This window comes from Panthera uncia, unplaced genomic scaffold (assembly GCF_023721935.1).
Source record: "Panthera uncia isolate 11264 unplaced genomic scaffold, Puncia_PCG_1.0 HiC_scaffold_326, whole genome shotgun sequence".
NCBI lineage: Eukaryota > Metazoa > Chordata > Mammalia > Carnivora > Felidae > Panthera > Panthera uncia.
Window position 1 is genome coordinate 21,256 of NW_026059458.1, and position 20,463 is coordinate 41,718.

Here is a 20,463-nt window from a genome sequence, read left to right on the forward strand (position 1 = left end):
TTGCATGCTCCCCTACCCCAGTTTTTTTCAATAACTGAGAAAACAGGCCTGAACCACTATGCAGACTTGGTTTTCCCTTAAAATCTTTTTTCTGTTTCTTGTCCAAGCTTCTACAGTTGACTATAAGGACTGATGGCCAGAACATCCTTTCTCCCCCAAGCCAGGTCCTGCCATCAAAGATCAACCCCCGGAATACTGTTCTGGGAGAACCCTGTGGAAAGAAGAGGATAGAAAGAGAGGATATCTACCCTGTGGATAGAAGAGAAGAGGACAGGAGAGAGAAAGAGCCCTCAGGTCAACAAAGTCAAAACGCTGGGGTTCTCCCATACCAGGCCCCAGGAGTCCCCAGATCCTTGGATGTCGATCCTGTTGCTCAGAGAACGGGCTCTAGATAAAAATTGATTTCTGGGAGATTCATCAATTGTCAGGCACCTCACAAAGATCTTTATGAACATTGCCTCATTTACTCCCAATAACCCTGTGAAAAGAGTACGATTACACTACTGAATACATTCTAAGATGCACTTTTCCCACATTTGACCATTTCTGAAACAAGAGAGAAGGAAGCACGGCATCATACTTAATTGGCAGTATTTCTTTTCTTTCCTTTGAGGTATATAAGATGTTGGTGCGTTTTATAATCAAATGGCACCTCAGGTTTAATAGAAAATGGTCCTCTCCACGTCAAGAAGGGCCAGGCACTTCTTGATTGCCAGGTTAAGCAATCTGCCCATGGTCACCTGTGTGTGTGCCATGGCACCTTGGCTGGAGCTGAGATCCAGCTGACTCCAGGTCTCAGTTCTGGCACACAAGTTTGCCTGGCTCAATCCTCAACCCAGCAGACCACCTGGCTCAATCAAACCCAGCTCTTGCCCACGCCGAGAGTGACTCAAATTTTAAAAAAACTATGGTGCCAGTTAGCAGCTCGTGCCTCCAAGTTTCTGAATTCTGGAAATTAAAAAAAAAAAAAAAAAAAACACTACTATTTATAATTTGTCTACTATTTATGGAGTATATACCACCACCCAAGCAAAGCCAAGCTCTCTACAGATACTGACTCACTGACTCCTCCCAACAAACCAAACACTTTTTTTCTTTTTTTTTTTTATACGTGACAGATTAATAGAACACATTTCCCTTTATAATTTGTATCAAATTAATTCAGGGACTGTAAAAATAACAAGAACATATTAGTTTATTACATAAGGTAATATTCTCTCTATCCCACCTCTAGTTGCAACAATTTTTAACCATTTCTGACTTTGGCTCTCCTAGTAAGTCCCTCCTAAGCTGTAAATAATTTGGCCATACCCTTCTTCCTTGGTGTAACAACTGAAGATACTAGCTACCCACTATGAAAGAGGACGAATTGGTTTTTTACTTCAATGCCTTTTTCCCTCCCATTCTAAAATGTATAGTTACTAATTTTTGATTGGCAATTTTGGTAATTTAAAAAAATACATACTTATTGGTTACCAGTGTTGAGGAAAGGGGACAGAGGAGAGTTATTGTTTAGTAGGTACAGAGCTTCCATTTGGGATGATGGAAAAGTTCTAGAATGAACAGTGATGATGGTTGCATAACAATGTGAGTGCACTTAATGTCACCAAATTACACACTGAAAATAATTAAAGTTGAGAGTTTATGTTATGCATATTTTATCACAATAAAAAACAATAAAATTCCAATCAAAAAAATTAATTTCATTTTTTTTTTAAAGTATACTTGATAGATATCATAACGATTCCCATCCTACACAGGTAAGTAACTTGTGGAAGGTCAAACAAATAACAGTGGCAGATTTGAAACCGTTTTCTCTGACTCTGCAACTCCTCGCCAGCTTCGGAGTGCTGCCTATTCTTGTTGGGCAGAAAATATGTACATTTTCATTCATTGTTTCCTTCAGTCAGCCCTGTTCTTGAGGGCCTACTTTGTTCCCGGCACTGTCCCAGGTGCTGGTGAAACTTGCAGCGGCCGGACGAACACAAGGCAGGCTCAGAATCGCACCCCTCCATCCAAGCTCACCTTAAACAGTGCACGCACCTCCTGGTCCTCATTCTCCAGCGCCCAGAGCCGCCTCCTGGCTGCTTCCTGCAGGGGGCCGTTTACACACCTCCTGGAGCGGCTCTTCACACTGAAGGAGAGGGTCAGATCTTAAAGAGAAGAGAGAGAGAAATGCAATCAGGTCAGGCTGGAAATGCAATAAAAGGGAAGAAAGAATTAGATGAGGCCCAATGCTTCCCACACCTAAACCTTAAATTGATATCCTCATTAATTAGAGATTACAAGTACTCCTAACTACCTAACAATCTTCTGAGCACCTTTTGAAAAATGTCCCCCAAGGCAGAAAAGAAAAAGAAAAGGCTGAAGCCCCAGCATGTTCTGGAATCCGAGGAGTTGCTGTTGGTTATTCCTGCTTTGAACAAGGTATATTTCTACGCTGCCTGGCACTGAATGCCGATACAAACAGGTAGACATATATTGCCTCCTGTGAATGATTTGTGAAAGTTTTGAACAAATACCAACTTATCCATTCATAGGGAAATGTATTAATATGTCAAATGTATGATATGTCATAGATATTATGTACTTTATATGCTATGCATACACCATACGTTTTTCTCTAAACCATTTCTTTCTAATAATGTTTCTATTAATGTTTGTCAGGGTAACTGGTAATGTATTAAAGTCTACCTTTAATTTCTTCAAAATGCACATTTATTCAACCACTATTGTGAGCAGAGGCTGCTTCAGGCACTGGGGTATCACAGGAACAAAATAGACACGGTCCCTGTTCTCACAGAGCTTGTATTCTAGGCAAGTAACCCATTCGGTGAACACAATAATTTCGGAGGGAGAAAAGTGCTACAAACTAAATGCAATCAGGCGAACAGACAGAGGGACCAAGCACTTGGAGGCTGAGGTATGCCTTTGAATAGTGTTGTGAGGAAAGGTCATGCTGAGGAGGTGCATCTTATAACCGAACTTTGCCACATGCCTTCTTTAGACAATAAGTAGCCATCTTGTTAATAATTAGCAAACGCAAGGAGCCAAAAAGGCATTGGACTGCATAACCATGGAGGTCTCTCTTCTAATCCTAACTTGCAGGGACTTTGCAAATCCCTGAGCACTTTAAAGACGGCCCCTTTCATGCTGACCTGGGTAACACAAGGCAGCCTGGAATCCTACCTGTAAGAGGCCCATTTTTAAACTAGAAGTCCTGAAAATGTTGTGGCTGCCGATTGGCTCCAACAGGACACGCCCAACTGACCTGACATTGGTATGAACTGCGGGTGGATGTGTGTTCCACTCCGTTCCTCCCTGGCCTGCGATCTAATCTCATCCAAGCCGTCCATCTTCAGCAGCCGAGCGGATCCAGTCTTCTGGGAGCCTCACTGATCAGCGCGCTGACCTCTCGGAGGAAGCAGGAGGCGAAGCCCAGGGAGGCGGAGTCACACAACCTGGGCTCAAGGCTGGGCTCCGCGCTGGCTAACTGCCATGCCCAACAGTTAATTACCTCTCTACACTTGACTTTTCTCACTAGCAAAATGACTTGTCGAATAACCTATCTCACACAGCTTTTAAGAGGCTTACAAATGAGATTATGCATATAAAGCTTTTTGTTCAGGGCCTCCAACATAGCAAATACTCACTTAACACCTTAAACGCTGGCTCTTGACCCTCACAAACTTCCCACCCCCACCCCAGTGCTACAGCAATTCCTGATCTCTCTGCTCTCATCTTGTCACACCTGTAATCAACCTTGACTCTGACTGATTCTGGGATGCCTTTTTGCCAAGCCCATCGCTCCTGTCCTTCCAAAGCCTGACCCAAACTCCCTTCCAGAATCTCTTGCAATAGCCCCGAACGAATGACAGTCCTTTCAGTGGGGATCTCCTTGCCCTGCATATGGATCCGTGGATGTGTCACTCAAAAGACCGGATTTAAATAAGCAAACTGCTTTTGAGATCCCAACAGGTGAGAGCCATCCGTGAGAGCCTCCTGTCTGGGATCCTACAGTGCCCTCAGCATGACCAGACTGGGGAATAGATCAAGTTCACTCCAGCGTTAGTGTGAAGTGCATTTTGTCATTTTTTAAAAATCTTTCTGAAAACTGGTCGTTTAATCATGCTAATGTATCTGATTGATTTTGTCTACGCCTCTTCTGCATAAAGGAGAGATTGGCAGCTGGAGTAAAGTGTCCCCTTCTCACTCCGTGACTTTCCTGGAAACAGCGTCATGGAGGAAAACACTGAAAGATGGAAGAGACCAGCCCCGGTTGGATAAATTTCACCTACACGTACCCTCTGTTCATTGGCCTTCATGCATCGAGAAGGCAAAATGCTGACTCCACTGCCTTCAGGAAACAACAGATGGCAAGTTACCTTTTTTTCCAGGATGGCCCAAGCTGACAGACAAATAAGCAGACTGACACAAGAACAAGAAAGGGCAAGGTTTTTCTCATCATCAGCCCAGCAGCTGGACAGAATTGAAAAAATAATAATAAAAATAAAGAACCCGTAATGACAAGTAAGCAATATCCATTTACCTAGTTCATGTCGCTTGTAACATTCATAATGCAAATCTTTTTCGCAAATCTAACACTTGTATGCCAGACAGGAGCACATGCTTGGAGTGGCAGTGAAGCATGGTGGTTATGAACAAGGACCCAGGTTTGATTGCTTTTCTCGTCACCTACTAGCTTTGCAGTGGTGGGGAAGTTGCCTTTCTCTCTGGGACTCTGCCACCTTTGCAATGGGGAGTTTGGCGGCACCTCCTAGAGGTGAGCACGTGAGAATGAGACGCGATCACTTAGCACATGCTTGACACACGATTTGCCCTCAAAAAAGGTCCCTGATGATAATATACTTTCTTTAGTATAGCAAACATATATGGAGCTCCTAATACGTGCTGGATCATGAAGAGCTTTGAGTGTCAGTCTGAGAAGCTTTAACTTAATCCTGCAGGCAATGGAGAGAGCACCGGAAGATTTGTGAGCAAGTGAATGTCATAGTCAAGCCCATGCCCACAACGATGCATTTTGTGGTGGTGCCTAGAAAGGATAAGAGGAAGGGAGCTTGCAGATGGGAGACATAAGGAGGTTACTGTGGTATTCGACATGGATAATATTTGTTTCAACAAATAGGGCTTCTCTTTAGGGTTTACATACCTGGAGTCATATTCTGTGACAGGAAACATTTTTCCTTGTCTTCAGATGAGGTTATAACCTCACTCGATATGGTTGGATCCTTGGAAGGAGTTTCTTTACCTGGAGGAGAGCAAGTGAAAGATCATTTGTGTGGGTGTAAGCAAGATAGAAGCATGGACTGTAAGTCCTTGTCAAGTGACAATTTTTTTCTCCAGGGCTGGTGGCATGGAAGAATTCTCACTGCTTGCACCATTACCTTGTAATTATTTAGTACTCAACTGTTATCAAAGACCTGTCACACATGCTCCCTCAATCCTGCAGTCGCCTGGGTGCCCCTGTTTTATTTAAAATAAACAAGGGCGCCTGGGTGGCTCAGTCGGTTGAGCTTCCAACTTCGGCTCAGGTCATGACCTCATGGTCTGTGAGTTCGAGCCCCGTGTCGGGCTCTGTGCTGACAGCTCGGAGCCTGGAGCCTGCTTCAGATTCTGTGTCTCCCTCTCTCTCTCTGACCCTCCCCTGCTCATGCTCTGTCTCTCTCTGCCTCAAAAATAAATAAACATTTAAAAAAACTTTTTTTAAATAAACAAACAGAACAGATTCGTGCTCACACGTCAGACTGGGTCCCCTGGCTGAGTACCCTGAAGATGCTCATTCTGTGTTGAGCCTTCAAGGTCATTATAGATCTGAGGTCCATGGGTGGATCACAGAAGTGTTAGAGCAGAGCAAGACAGAGTGGTGTCATTAGGGAGATGACTGAAGCATGCATGGTTGTCATGGACCTGAAATGTACGATGGTCCCCAGACTGCCCACTAGAGTCTTGTATGAGATCTCCAAAATGTTCCTATCTTCGCAGCTGTAGAATTGGAGTGAAAGGAGAAGAAAGAGGGTCATGGCATAGGCTAGGGTTAGGAAGGAGGCTATTTTGATGGCAGAGAGTTGAAAAGAGAAGCGAATACAGCCATAAAGCATGGGGCAATGGTTATAAAAGAATAGAAGGACATTTCACAAGTATCACTGGGAAATGTGGGCCTCCTTCGTGGTATCCCGAAAATACAAGAGAACTCATTGACACATTACTTGTGTGGTTACTCTGTTCCTTTGACCACGAAACTGCTCAAGGACTATCCCATGGGATCAGCATATTATGAGCACTACCTTCTCCTGGAAAGAGGGGTTAGGAATCTTGGCTCAACCACTCTGTGGGAGGCACAAGGTTAATTCTCCCAGTTTCTTCAACTGTAAAACTGTGCTAGGTCAGACTCAAGGAGACCTACCAGCTTCCCATTCTGGACCTGTTCTTCTACTGATGCAGCCCAAGAGTGATAAGGGACCAGCAATCACACTCCATCCACTCACTGCTGATTGGTGCCGAACCCAGATTCTCACACTGCTGCCAGGGGTCTTGGCCTCCTCTCCATGCCTATGCAGCAAGATTTTGAGGCCCAGGTGGAGGGCCTTCCATTTCTTCATAGCAGGAGCAGTTAGCACATTTGGGGGTGATGTATAGGGAGAATGAAATGGATTCGGGTTTGAATAGGCAGAAGGAGGGGCCCGTCAGCTCACAGCCTTTCATCCAGTCCATCTCGTTAGGCATTCAGTGCTGAAAGCAACTTAGCTGGAAGGCTGGCAGTCATGAGCTATCAAGCTATCGTTGAACAGGATTATTTTGTGGTTCTGCTCCCAGGAACCAAAGGCAACGGTAGCAAAAAGCCACAGGCTTGGGAATCGTGAGATAAGAGGTTGAGCACAAATCAGATTCTCCCACACCCTAGCTAATGACCTTGGGCAAGACATTTCACCCATCCATTTTCTGAGGCTTCACTTTGCCACTCATAAATGTCAGACTGATCTAAGTTAGTGTTTCTCAACTCTGACTGCCCACTTGAATCACTCAGATGGGTTTTTAAAAATAGCAGTGCCTAGGCCACATCTCCAGAAATGCTGACTTACTTGCTTCCTAGTGCAGCCCAGTCATAGACATTCTTTTAAATTCTCCAAGTGATTCTAATTGGGCCCAGTGTTGGGAACCATACACCTAGACTGGTGCTTCTCAAACTTGAATGTGTGTATGAATTGCCTGGGGATATTGATAAAATTTAGATTCTGTCTCAACTAAGTTGAAAGCCTACGGTTCTGCCTGTCTAATGTGCTCCCTAGTGGAGCTCCTGCTGGTCCCAGGAAAACACTTGGAGTGGTGGCCTGCTTCCCTACTCTGAGACGCTGAAAACTGATTGACTAGAGGCCAGAGGCTATAACAAACCCACAAGCATCTTTTTTTCTTTTTTTGTTCTTTTTTTGGTCGTCTCTTTTCTTTTCCTCCTCCCAACCCCCAGAACAGTGAATTTTTTAAAGTTTAAATTTGAATTCCTTGACATCATTTAGAAACTGGGATACTCTCAGAGAGGGAAGGAGGCAAACCATAAGAGACTCTTAAATACTGAGAACAAACTGAGGGTGGATGGGGGGGTGGGGTGGGGAGAGGGGAAAGTGGGTGATGGGCATTGAGGAGGGCACCTGTTGGGATGAGCACTGGGTGTTGTATGGAAACCAATTGGACAACAAATTGTGTAAAAAAATAAATAAAAATAAAATAAAGTAAAACATATATTGATCGTTGAAAAAAAAAAAAAGAAACTGGGATATTCTACATAGCCTAGATGCTTGGCTTCGCTTTGAAAACTGGAAGATCTGTAGCTCAGGGCCCTCATGTGACAGCAGTCAGCTGGAGCCCAGTGGTTGTTGCCCCTCTATGGGAATTTGTTCTTCACTGACCACCAGCATCCCCACATTGTCAAATTTACTCATTTACACCTGGTTCCAGCAAGCTTTGTCCTGATTGTAAGACTGCATGAAAAGAAACAACAGCCTAAGGATGATGAATGCCTGTGAGGTAAGTCCATCTCGAAGGAGTAAGTTCATGGCCACCATTTTGCATTCCTATCAGCAGTGTGAGAGAGTTCCAGTTCCTCCATACCCTCACCAACATTTGATATTATCTTCTTTTTAAATTTAGCCTTTCCATAGGTGTGCAGTTTTATCTCATTGTTTCAATTTACATTTCCTCAATAACTAATGGTGTTGAACATTTTTATGTTCTTATTTGCCATCCATATATTTTCTTTTTCTTTTTTCCCCCATTCATGATTTTATTTTTTTTATTTATTTTTTTTTTGCTTCAAACAATTTTTTTAATCTTATTTTTTAAAATTTACATCCAAGTTAGTTAGCGTATAGTGCAACAATAATTTCAGGAGTAGATTCCTTAGTGCCCCTTACCCATTTAGCCCATCCCCCTTCCCACAACCCTTCCAGTAACCCTCAGTTTGTTCTCCATATTTATGAGTCTCTTCTGTTTTGTACCCCTCCTTGTTTTTATATTATTTTTGTTTCCCTTTCCTTATGTTCATCTGTTTTGTCTCTTAAAGTCCTCACATGAGTGAAGTCATATGATTTTTGTCTTTCTCCAACTAATTTCACTTAGCGTAATGCCCTCCAGTTCTATCCACGTAGTTGCAGATGGCAAGATTTCATTCTCTTTTTTTTTCAATATATGAAGTTTATTGTCAAATTGGTTTCCATACAGCACCCAGTGCTCATCCCAAAATGTGCCCTCCTCAGTACCCATCACCCACTGTCCCCTCCTTCCCACCCAAGATTTCATTCTTTTTGATTGCCAAGTAATACTCCATTGTATGTATATATACACCATATCTTCTTTATCCATTCATCCATCGATGGACATTTGGGCTCTTTCCATATTTTGGCTATTGTTGAGAGGGCTGCTATAAACATGGGGGTGCATGTGTCCCTTTGAAACAGCACACCTGTATCCCTTGGATAAATGCCTAGTAGTGCAATTGTTGGGTCGTAGGGTAGTTCTCTTTTTAGTTTTTTGAGGAACCTCCCTACTGTTTTCTAGAGTAGCTGCACCAGTTTGCGTTCCCAACCATCCATATATTTTCTGAATGAAAGTATCTTTATAAACTTTTTGCTCCATTTAATTAGGTTATTTACCTTCTTATCACTGAGTTATAAAAGGGTTTTTTTTATGTTCTGGATACAAGTATCAGATACATGGTTTTCACGTATTATTTCCAAGTCTGCAGTTTCTTTTTCATTCTCTTGTTAGGTTTATTGGGGTGGGTGGGGGGGAGCAAGGCTATCAGCAAAGAGATCAGTAGGATAAGGGGGAATGAGCTTTGCATACACATGAGAGAGCAAAAACCAGTCTTTACATACCAGAGAAGTCAGTGATCATGGGGCTAAAATTGATAGATATGGTAAAGGTAGGAGAGGGAGAGAAATGTAGAATAGAAACAGCGAGCAATAAGGAGCCATGAAGGGAATCTTGAGCCTGGGGATGGCAAAACAATATTGGAAACTCTACCTTGGGGGGTAGCACAAGAAGGACAGGGAGAAGAAAAGGCAAAAGGCGGGGAGGCCAGCTTGAATGGCAATAGGGAACATAAAGCGTGAGACTGTGGACTGTGATCTTGGCAAATGAGAAGTGAAGGAATACAGTGAATCACGTGGTATTTTCAAGTAAGGAAAGAGAAAGCATCTTGACGAATTGAATACGAAGGATAAAACTAAGGGAGAGACAATCATTATAGAAAAACGAATAGATAGAGGGATCTGAGAGATGATGTAGTTCTACTCCTCATTTTACCGTGGAGAACCTAAGGCCCAAAGAGGAGCAGTGATTTTACCAAGGTCACATAGCGAGTTAGCCGCAGAGTCAGAGGCCATCCAGATCACTGGGGTCGGACCTCGCTGCCACCATTACCTTAACCCTAACTGGGAATTCAGGGCTCTGAAGTCTCTAATCTGGAAGCATCTCCCTTCCAGAAACTTGCTGGACAAAAGCATCTGCACTTACTTCTCTGCTCCTTGCTCTTACCCACCACCCCGACTTTAAGAACCAAATGTTGCCCTGCGTGCTTTCTTCCCCCCACCTACGTACTTTTTCCTTCTTTGACCTGACAGTCACAGCACCAGAAGTCTTTATGATGGAAGCCTAGTCTGTCCTGGTTGGGGCAAGTGTCAAATTAGAACTACAGCTACATCTATCTCCACAGACATATCTCTAATCCTAATGTTGACGAAGAGGGGAAAAAAGAAGTTGCACGATGCTATCATCTTGTTTAAGTATCAAAATCTGCAGAAGAAATTCTTTGCAACGATTACGGGTACATGGACATGTACTAAAAGCACGAAACCGCTGAATTAATGAAAGTAATTAACTTTAGGGAGAGAGGGGGGGAGGGAAATGCGACTAGGAGAGAACTACCAGGGGACCCTACTTGTGTCTGCAACGTTTTCTTTTTTAAGTAAGAGAATAAAATAAAGATATTCTGAAGCTAATACGGTATAATGTTCAAAACATGCTAAAGCTAGACGGTTTATTGTTCCGATATTCTCTATTATGAGTAAGTTCGAAATGCCCCACAAGCTTTTTAAAGTTCAAATACGAAGCATCATTTACTATTGGCAGCATTCTCCCTCAATTTCCTATTATTATACTCATGATTCACGTCTACCAAAAATGTTGAAAGTTAAAACCACCAATGATCAACGTAGGCAAATGTTCTCTCTCACATCCTCCGTTTCAGAGTGTAAGGCTGCCAAATTTCTTCAAGAATGTGTTGAAGATAAGGGGGCAGTGCTAGAAGCTTTTAGATTGATGAACTTTGACATGACTTGCTCTGGGCTCCTAAGGGAGCAACTATAATTTATTAAACTGTGGCAAGAATACCCAAGGGTCCAGGAAGTCAGACAAGACGGCAATTGACCAGAACCAGCATGTGCAATCGGGAGATCTTTGTGAGGAAATGAGAAACGTCACAGGGAACAGACGCTTCAGGCGGAGCCCATGTGTGAGAATACATATCACCTGGGGTCGCCAGAGCCAACACTCCTCACTGTGTGACACCCCAGCAAGCCGGCGAGGCATCGGTCCAGAGCTCAGTGCTACCAAGAGCCTTCTCCTTTCCTGCCTCCCTCACCCTGAGGACTGTTGGCCCTTGCTCTTTGCTCCCCCTTAAACAGCTGTAATGGCAGAAGCAGCCAGAAACAGGACCACTGTGGAGCCAGGAGTTAGGGAAAAGGGTTGTGGGAATAGTCTTTTCTAGTGAGCAAGAAAACAGCCCACAATTACTGAGGGGTTATCAGAACCCAGCCCCTGTACTTAACCCATGAGATGAGTTACCTGATTTAATCCTCACCAAAAATTCCATATGATAGATAGTACCATTAGATCCAGGTTACAGATAGGAAACTAAGGTTTGAAGCGTGTAAGAGACTCGCCCAAAGTCACAGAACTACAGAGTCGCTCCAGGATGTGTCGCATACCTTGTTCCATGTCTCCAGGATACAAGGGGGGCCGAAAAGGCGATGTTTATATCAACAGTCCTCAGACTTACAACAGCCATATCATCCTCCCTAGGGAAAGTCCCCGACAAGCACCGAAAACAGTTTGGAAAATGGCACGAAAAGCCTCAATAAAGTAAATAGCAGGTTGACTCTTGGTGAACTAGTGGATTCAGGATCCCAACCACTTACTGATGCCACAATTCAGGTGAAACAATAAAATAACTGGCCAATAAGGTCGTAAGAATTCTGAGGATGCTTTCTTCAGTGTCGGTCGGTCGGTTGGTTGGTTGGTTGGTTGGTTGGTTTGGGGCCACGGAACTCTTGTACCTGAAATCTTGGGCTGAGGACAGGGTGTCAGACAGAGGCAGGGCTGCTCCAGCTGAACCTGAGGGTCGGAGAGCAGGAGCAGAGCTCCCTAGGGCTCCTTTGCAGGCCGAGCCTACAACGCCTCATCTTATAGATGAGCAAACAAAGACCTAGAGAGAGAGCTTGGTACGTTAGGGTCATAGAAATGTAATTAATATGTGCTTAATTTCTTGTGCTTAATTAACCGTGTGCCAGGTCGGTTTAAGTGTTTCACATGTAGGCTTAATCCCTACCATAGCTCTATGGGGAATGCATAATTATATCATAAACCTATAGACAAGGAAACTGAAACAGAGAGGTTGAGTAAATTGCTAAGGCAAGTCAAAGAACCAAGATCGAACCCGGACGCTTTGGCCTCAAAGACCAGGCGATTAACCATGATGATGCCTGCCCAGTTAAAGGTAGGCTGAGTCAGATCTAGATCACTGGCTTGTGGACCAGTGATCCTTCCTGTGCCCCCACACTCTGTTCACTGTCTGTTCCCATGGGGTACAATGGCAGCAGGACTTAGGGGAAGGATCCGAACAGTTTATAAACCTTAGAAGTCTGGAGAAACAAAATGTTTTCACAGCTAAAGATCATGTCTTTTGTGCTACGGGCATCATTTGGGAATTTGTTTGCCTTGGCTCGGGGTCCTCCTGGGCTCCCCTTCCAAGGAATCACGTGGTACTTCTGGAAGACATGGAATCCTAACAAGGGTTAGGAATGATTCCTTGGCATGGTGCTCTCTTATCTCCCAAGTAAGTCCTCCCTGACTCTGCCAGCTTCCCACAAAGCTGCCACACATCCTGATAAATGCCATACCCCAGATGGCAGGGCCCCACCTTGGCCTTGCTCTGAAAAGAAGCAAGAAGCTTGCGTTAGGGTGACTTAACCACACTGGTTGCCTGGGACTGTCCTGCTTTTAGCACTGACTGCATCCTGAGAAAGTCCTCGGGCCCAGGCAAACTCGGATGGTTGGTCACCTAATGTCAAGTCTCAGATGACTTGACAATTTCACAGAGCAACAACTCTCCATCGTCTCAAGATGTACCAAGAAAGGGGGGGGGGGGAAGAAAGAGGGAAAGAAAGAAAGAAAGAAAGAAAGAAAGAAAGAAAGAGAAAGAAAGAATGAGAAAGAAAGAAAGAGAGAGAAAGAATGAGAAAGAAAGAAAGAAAGAAAGAAAGAAAGAAAGAAAGAGAGAGAAAGAAAGAATGAGAAAGAAAGAAAGAAAGAAAGAAAGAAAGAAAGAAAGAGAGAGAGAAAGAAAAAGAAAGAAAGAAATCAGGGGCACCTGGGTGGCTCAGTCGGTTAAGTGTTTGACTCTTGATTTCTCTTCAGATCATGAGCTCGAGTTTGTGAATTTGAGCCCCACATTGGGCTCTGCCATGACAGTGCAGAGCCTGCTTGGAATTCTCAATCTCTCTCTCTCTCTCTCTCTCTCTCTCTCTCTCTCTCTCTTTATCTATCTCTGCCCCTCCCCCCAGTTCTCTCTCTCTCTCAAAGTAAATAAACAAACTTTAAAAAAATATATCACTCTGTAATAGGTAGGAGGCAGGAAATTGCCTGTTTTTCTCAGGTAACAGCGACCCTGATGAAAATAGGGTTGTGGGACGGAGGCCAAATTTGTGACCACGCATGGGCCCCAGAGACTCACTGCCTGAGGTTTCTTCCTGACCTAGGGAATCCTGGGAAGAAAGGATGGAAGGGGTTAGTCACACCCTGCAAGCCAAGAGCAGCACTGGCTCCCCACAGAGTGAGCTCAAAGCCTCGCCCTTCAGGAAAAGTAGAAGCTTCCCAGGCTCAACTCCTTTCTCACAAAACCCGAACAGCAAATACTGAATGAGGGACGGAGGAGAGGGAGCCAGAAAGCACGGCCATCTCCCCGTCTTGGGAAAAGCAGCTTCCCCAACCCAGCAGATCCCTGAGCCTTCACTGGACCAACCACCTCAGCCAAGCCACGGGCCCGGGCCCCCCAGGAGACTCACCTGGGCCCCAGGACAGACTCGGCTCCCCAGGAATACAGAAGCAGCCACCCATGTGTGCATCATCGTCCCCAGGTCAAAGTCCCTGGGAACACCAGCCAGAAGAGCTGGGAGGGGACAGCCTCCCAACGGTGTCCCTCCTCCCGCCTCCTCCCTGGCACAAGAAGGACCAAAACCCAGTTCAGTGCACAAAGCAGCCTTTGATATCCAGCTGCAGCAGGAGGCCCAGGGAGGGTGGGAGGGGCAGCCCAGCCCTCAGGACCCATAGTCCTTGCTCTGTCAGGCCTCTGACCAGGGAACAGAGCTCCTCCCTGCCTCTCTGCAGATTGCTCCATGCCTAGCAGGCTCTGGCACATTCCTCACATTCTAGGATTGAGATACACAGTTTGGTTCCTGTGGGGGTGGCCAGGGTGGGGGAGGAGGGCAGGGAGCATCCCAGGAATCAAGGCTGCTGTGCTTGTTTTCCCCCTGACTGCCTTGGCCCTCACGGACTTGCCTGCCAATGAGCAAGTGATCCCCACCCGGCCCCTCTCTGCAAACACCTCCCTGAGCGATCTGGGCGACACCGGAGCTGTGGGCGCAGCGTCTCACTTCGGCTCCAGCAGCATCAGGGAGCCAACCCCTCATCGGGGGGCAGGGGGGTGCGTGCAGAACCCCAGCCCCTGCTCCTAAAGTCAGGAGGAATCTGGGAAATCGCCTGATGGAGCCCAGCACCTTACACATGAGAGGACAGAGGACCAGGTATGGTAAGGTTACAGGTATGCACAAAAACCTGCTCCCACCAGACCAGCCTCTTTTCCTTTGGGGACAAAGCAGAGTTTGCAGCCGATACAGAATCAGATACAATACAGAAAACCTTCCATGACATCTTCCCAAGGAGGCCGAAAAAATATGGTTCAATGTCAACAAGATGGGCAGAGGCACGACTGACCTAACATCCAAGCCCAAGGCTTGCTAATTACTTATTATTTTCTTAATGCCTCGCACAATGTTCAGTGGTGAGTGACCATAAGAAGGAGGAGGTGCGGCCGAGAGGAGGCAGCATCCTAACCACTGGCGTGCGGGCTCTGTGCAGGCCGAGCGGGAGGTCAGCCTCACGAGCATTTTAAGGAGGGAGGTGGCCTGGCCGTGTTTATATTCTGGGAGGGGCACGGGGGTGACAGTGTGCAGGCTAGCCCGGGGCTCAGTCTCACTGGTGTGGTCACGAGTATCTACTGCACACATCAGCTCAGCCCCAGGTGGCAGGGTCGGGCTTCGGTTTCAATGCTGACTCATCTTGACTCATAGTCAACTGACTTTGCCACGGACCAGCCACTCACCATATATTACCTCATTTAAATCCCGTAGCAGCCCCATAACGTAGGCACTACCAGCTCTCTTCTGTAAGTGAGGAAACTCATAAAGAGGGGTGGATAACTTGTCCAAAGCCCCACCATCTATGAATGTGAGATTCAGGACTGGAGCCAGATCTAATCGATTCCACAGCTAAGGAGCTTCATTTCTCCAATACACGAGCTCCTTCCACAACTACAATGAAAAATGATTAGATGATCTGATAGGGAACCCTCAGAGCTTTCTGGCCACGATAGAAGGCCCAAGAGAAGAGGGCTGAGGCGGGGGCAGGGAGGCCAGAGGGACAGGGTCTCTCGGATCACAGTGCTACCGTGGGGCATGTTGTCTCTGTGCACATTTGTGTAAAGTATCCACTTCCCATAATGTCCCATGCCTTCTCCTTCATCAAAGCAGTGTTTTAGCGTTTTAGCAGTGTTCTCTTGGGCCTAAGATAAAAGAATAAGAGTTTCTTTAGAAAGTTGTCACTCAAGGGGCGCCTGAGTGGCTCAGTCGGTTAAGCATCTGACTTCAGTTCAGGTCGTGATCTCACGGTTTCTGAGTTTGAGCCCCGCATCGGGTTTTGTGCTGACAGCTCGGAGCCTGACGCCTGCTTTGGATTCTGTGTCTCCCTCTCTCTGTTCCTCCCCTACTCGCACTCTGTCTCTCTCTCTCTTTCAAAAATAAAGATTAAAAAAAAAATTAAGAAAAAAAGAAAGTTGTCACTCAAACTTTGGGAGGTACATGAGAATCAGACAGTGAAAAGAAACCATGGTTTAACTTGCACATGACGACAAATGCTCAGACTTATCATTTCTCCTCGACTTGCCTACATGCCATTCTTACACAAGTGCAACAACAGTGATCAGAAATTGTAAATGACCAAGACTAACCAAAGGAAGCCCGTCTGTCCCAGATGACACCCTGTGGCAGGTAGCTGAGACACACATTTTGGCAAGTCCATTCTGGAAACAGTCATTGCTTCTCTTGAGATGCAAGAAACTAGCGGTCTTCTGTGTCTGGGTAACTCAAATGAATGAACCTGAACAAAGGGCTTTCCAGACAGAGAGAGCAGCAGGTGCAAAGGCCCTGAGGCTGGACATGGGTGGCAAGTGAAAGGAAAAGTCTGTGTGGTCGGAGTCCATGAGGCAGGGCAGGGTATAGAGATGAGGTTAGAGAAAGCAGCTGGAGGCCAGATTGCATAGGACATTGAAGGCCATCAAAGGACTTAAGCTTCTCCTGCGAGTGACATGGGAGACAATGGAGGATACTAAATAGAGGAGTCTCATGATGGACTTATGCTTTTAAAGGGTCACCCTGGCTTCTCCTTGAAAAACAGGCTAGAGCTGGGATTCCAGGTATGCAGCAATTATAACATCCAGGAGAGAGATAATGATGGCTGGAACCAGAGTGACAGGGTAAGAGAAGCTTAGGAATTAGACGTGTATTTCAGAGTGAAGAGTATATTAACCAAGGTTCTCCGGAGAAGCAGAATCAATAAGGTATAAATATATCTGTGGTGTGAGAAAAGGCACTGCCCCATCTAAGAAGCCCCTGCTAGGCTCCAGGCAATGAGGAGTGAGGTGCCATGTTCCTCTGGCGTATGGCCAGACATTCTGATTTGTCATGGAAACCAGACATCGAGATTGTCAGGTGAAGTTCCCAAACTTTTTAATGGTCACAAACCAGGCTTGCTTCAGCAGCCCATGTACTAAAATTGGAAGGATACAGAGATTGGCATGGCCCCTATGCAAGGATGACACACAAATTCGCGTGTTTTGAGGATTGCGTGGGATCGTTGAATCATTATGTAGTTCACTGGAAACTGATATAACACTGTAAGTATTAAAAAAATTAGCGTTCCCAAACCAAGTCAGAAAATCTTCCAAAGCACCGTGCATAGGCCAGCACTTTGGAGCAGACAAACATGGCTGCCAGCCAAATCCAACCCACGAGCAGCCAGTTGGACCCTTCTGAGGTAAAACTGAATTTGTTTCCCTCGGGAAACTTACAATCTAGTCGGGATAATAAGATATACACTTGGGAACTATATAATTCAAGAGAAAAACCAAAAGGCTGTGTCAAGGGTGGCATTCCGTCCCCTCCAAAAAATGATATACTGCAGACTTAACCCCCCAGTGCCTCAGAATGTGACTTTATTTCAAATTAGGATTGTTGTAGATATAATGATTTAAGTTGAGTTCATTCTGGAGTAGGGTCGGCCCCTAAGTCAATATGACTGGTGTCCTTATAAAAAGAACACCCCATGAACACATCACAAGCAGAAGCGTCTGCAACAACGAGGGGAGTAGAGTTACGCATCCACAAGCCCAGTACCACCCGGGATTTGCCAACAAACCACCAGAGGCCAGAAAGAGGCAAGGGACGATTCTCCCTGCAGGCTTCAGAGGGGGCATAGCCACACAGACCCCTTGATTTGGGACTTCCAGCCCTCAGAACTATGAGACGATAACATTTCTGTTGTGTTAAGCCACCCAGTTTGGGCAGCTTGTTAGGACAGCCTCCACTCCGGTGTGTTCGTACCTCTCAGAGGTCAGTTTGGGCATTCGCTTTGTGGTCAGAAGACCAAAGTTCGAATCCTGGCTCTGCCATTTTCAAGTTGTATATTGTTTGGCATAGTCCCTCCTTTCTCAATAACAACGATAGTAATAGTTACATAGAGATCACAAAAAAGTTCTCCCTCGTAAAACGGTTGTGAGGACTTAAAACGGGATTTATAGGTGGGTTGTTTACTTGTGCAAATCTTGCACGTGCACGTGTGTGTGCATGATCACTGTTACGCTAGTGTTTGGCATGTTTTCCGTGCGTCTAGACTCTGAGGAGGAAGGGGCATCGTTGGTGAGTAGAATGTGCCTATCAGCCGTGATAGAGACAAAATCTCAGAGTTCCAATTAGAAAGTCTACAAGGAAATGCATCCAAGTGAAACTAGGTCTTGCTGTCTTCAGATCATCGGGAAGACTCCTTTCATTACCTCAGACAAAGGCATCCAGCCTAGCCACCCTTGCTGTATTTCTCTCCTTACTCCTTGGCTTGCCGACATTTTCGATAGACACGAATTTTGCAAGCAGTTTACTTAAGAAAGAAGAATGAAATCCCACGGTCAACCGTTTTTGTCATTATGATAGTTGGCCTTTGTGATCTAGCGAATCTGTTGCAAGCAAAAGGAGGGGCACCTGGGTGACTCGGTCGGTTAAGCACCCGACTCTTGATTTTGACTCAGAGCATGATTTCACAGTCGTGAGATCAAGCCCCAGTCAGGCTCCAAGCTGAGTGTGGAGCCTGCTTGAGATTCTCTCTCCTTCTCTCTCTGCCCCTCCCCCACTTATGCTTGAGCACATGCACATGTGTGCATGTGCTCTCTCTGTGTCAAGAAAAAAATTAAAATAAAAAAAAGGAAATGTGTGTCTCTTTCCTTTTCTAGGTGTTTTGTTTTGGGTTTGGGGTTTTGTTTTAGAGAGGGTGTGTGCATGCATGAGCAGAGGAGAGGCACAGAGAGAGAGAGAGAGAGAGAGCCAAGCAGGCTCCATGCTGTGGCTTGATCCCACAAACGGTGAGATCATGACCTGAGCTGAAATCAAGAGCCAGACCCTTAATGGACTGAGCCACCCAGGTACCCATCTAGGTGTTTTCATTGATAAATTTCATTGGGTGACCTTGGAAAAGTCAGCCATTTTTCCTTTGGTGCTTTCCTTGCATTCCTTATGTAATGTTGCTTTGGGTCCCCACCCATTCGGGTCTTGTTCCCGTGATGACTTTGTTCAAGTTCCTTTGGAAGTGGAGTCCCCAGATCTCCAGCCAGCTGTCTAGGACAGCTGCGTATTCTGTACACAGCTCTGAGGCCCTGTCCCCTCCTTTGTTTCATGTATTGTACTTCTGTTAATAGAACCCAAGCTTACATCAGCCAAAAGGAGTCATAAGGGTAGCTCATATTCTATGCATTTAGAGAGATTTATCAAAATTCAGATGCCTAGATCTTACCCAGCCCTAGTGAATCAGAATCTCTGACTAGACCCATTCCAGGTAATTCTGATGTGCATTCGGATGTCAGCAAATAATTCTCCAGGGGTTTCTTTTGCAGGGATAAGGGACAGGCCCAAGTGTAAATTTCAGGGATCTAAATGTCCCCTCAGGTCTCCTCTTCATCTCTGATATACACCAAAGTTAATTAAAAGCCTTAACCACAAGGGGGCAGCACATGCAGGAAGTCTAGCTCTTCCAATGAAAAGACTGCAAGAGGGTCCCTTTCATCTGCAAGCTTCAGCATCCATAAATAACCAAAAAAAAAAAAAAAGACTTACAGTTGTTCAGGGGTTCTCTATTGATTAAATCCTCAATCTTAATAACACAGCAGTTGGACGCGCCATTTTATAAGCAATGAAAGGGTTGTGTGAGCGAAGTCAGGTGACTTCTCCAAGGTCTTGCAGCTAGCAATTCATAGAGATGGCTTTTCTCAAACATTCCAGCCAGCAGCAGCACATACTGGAGGCTTCACCACTTAAGACAGCCGGGAGGATATAAACCAGACACGTATCCACAGCATCCCAACCCCCAACCCCTCCCTCAAGCAACATCTGTGCAGTAATAAAGATCAGAATAATCTTAACCTCCACAGAACCACATATGCCCAGAGGTTGAGCAAACAAGCAAAACAAATTTATCATACATGCACTTCACTTAAAAGGTTTCAACAATACGTGAACATCCAGGGAAAGCAGGAAAGGAAACCATTTACATACAATGGACCAGGGCTTCTTATACTGGAATATGGACATTAATGATCTGGCATCTGGGAAGAATAACGCCCCCCAAAGATGTCTTAGTCCCCAGAACCTGTGACTATGTTACCTTACGTGGCTAGAGGGACTTGGTGGATAGGTTTAAGTTAAGGAATTTGAGGAAGGGACGTTGTTTGGGTTGACCAGATGTAATCACAAGGGAAGTACGAAGGTCAGACTCAGAAGAAGATGTGACAAGAAACCCAGAAGCCAGAGGTCAGAATCAGAGAAAGCAATTTAAAGATACTGCTGCCATGCTGGTTGTAGATGGAAGATGGGGCCACGAGACGGGGAATGTGGGAAGCCAAAAGACACGGGACGGATTCTCCCCTAGAACTTCCAAGAGGAACACGGCCCTGATTTTAGCCCGGGGAGACCCGCTTCGGACTTCCGACCTCCAGAACTCTGAGACTAGAAAGCTGTGTTATTTGAAGCCCCTAAGTTCATCATTTGTTACAGCAGCCAGAGGAAACGAAAACACCTG

At 45.4% G+C, this 20,463-nt stretch overlaps 1 protein-coding gene and 1 non-coding gene across 2 annotated transcripts in view; one reads left to right on the forward strand and one right to left on the reverse strand.

Annotated features, from left to right (window-relative positions):
• LOC125917949 (SH3 domain and tetratricopeptide repeat-containing protein 2) overlaps nt 1-14,032 on the reverse strand; it is a 34,303-nt gene extending 20,271 nt beyond the window's left edge. The window contains exons 1-3 of the mRNA XM_049624015.1: nt 13,857-14,032; nt 5,171-5,269; nt 2,026-2,153 (exon numbers count right to left, since the gene is read on the reverse strand). Coding sequence (XP_049479972.1) covers nt 2,026-2,153; nt 5,171-5,269; nt 13,857-13,908 — 279 coding nt within the window. The 5' untranslated portion in view covers nt 13,909-14,032. The remainder of the gene's footprint in view (nt 1-2,025; nt 2,154-5,170; nt 5,270-13,856) is intronic.
• Nucleotides 14,033-16,869: 2,837 nt separating this feature from the next.
• LOC125917950 (U6 spliceosomal RNA) lies at nt 16,870-16,973 on the forward strand. The gene has a single exon (XR_007456339.1). It is a non-coding gene; the product is annotated as a U6 spliceosomal RNA (small nuclear RNA).
• Nucleotides 16,974-20,463: the final 3,490 nt, after the last annotated feature.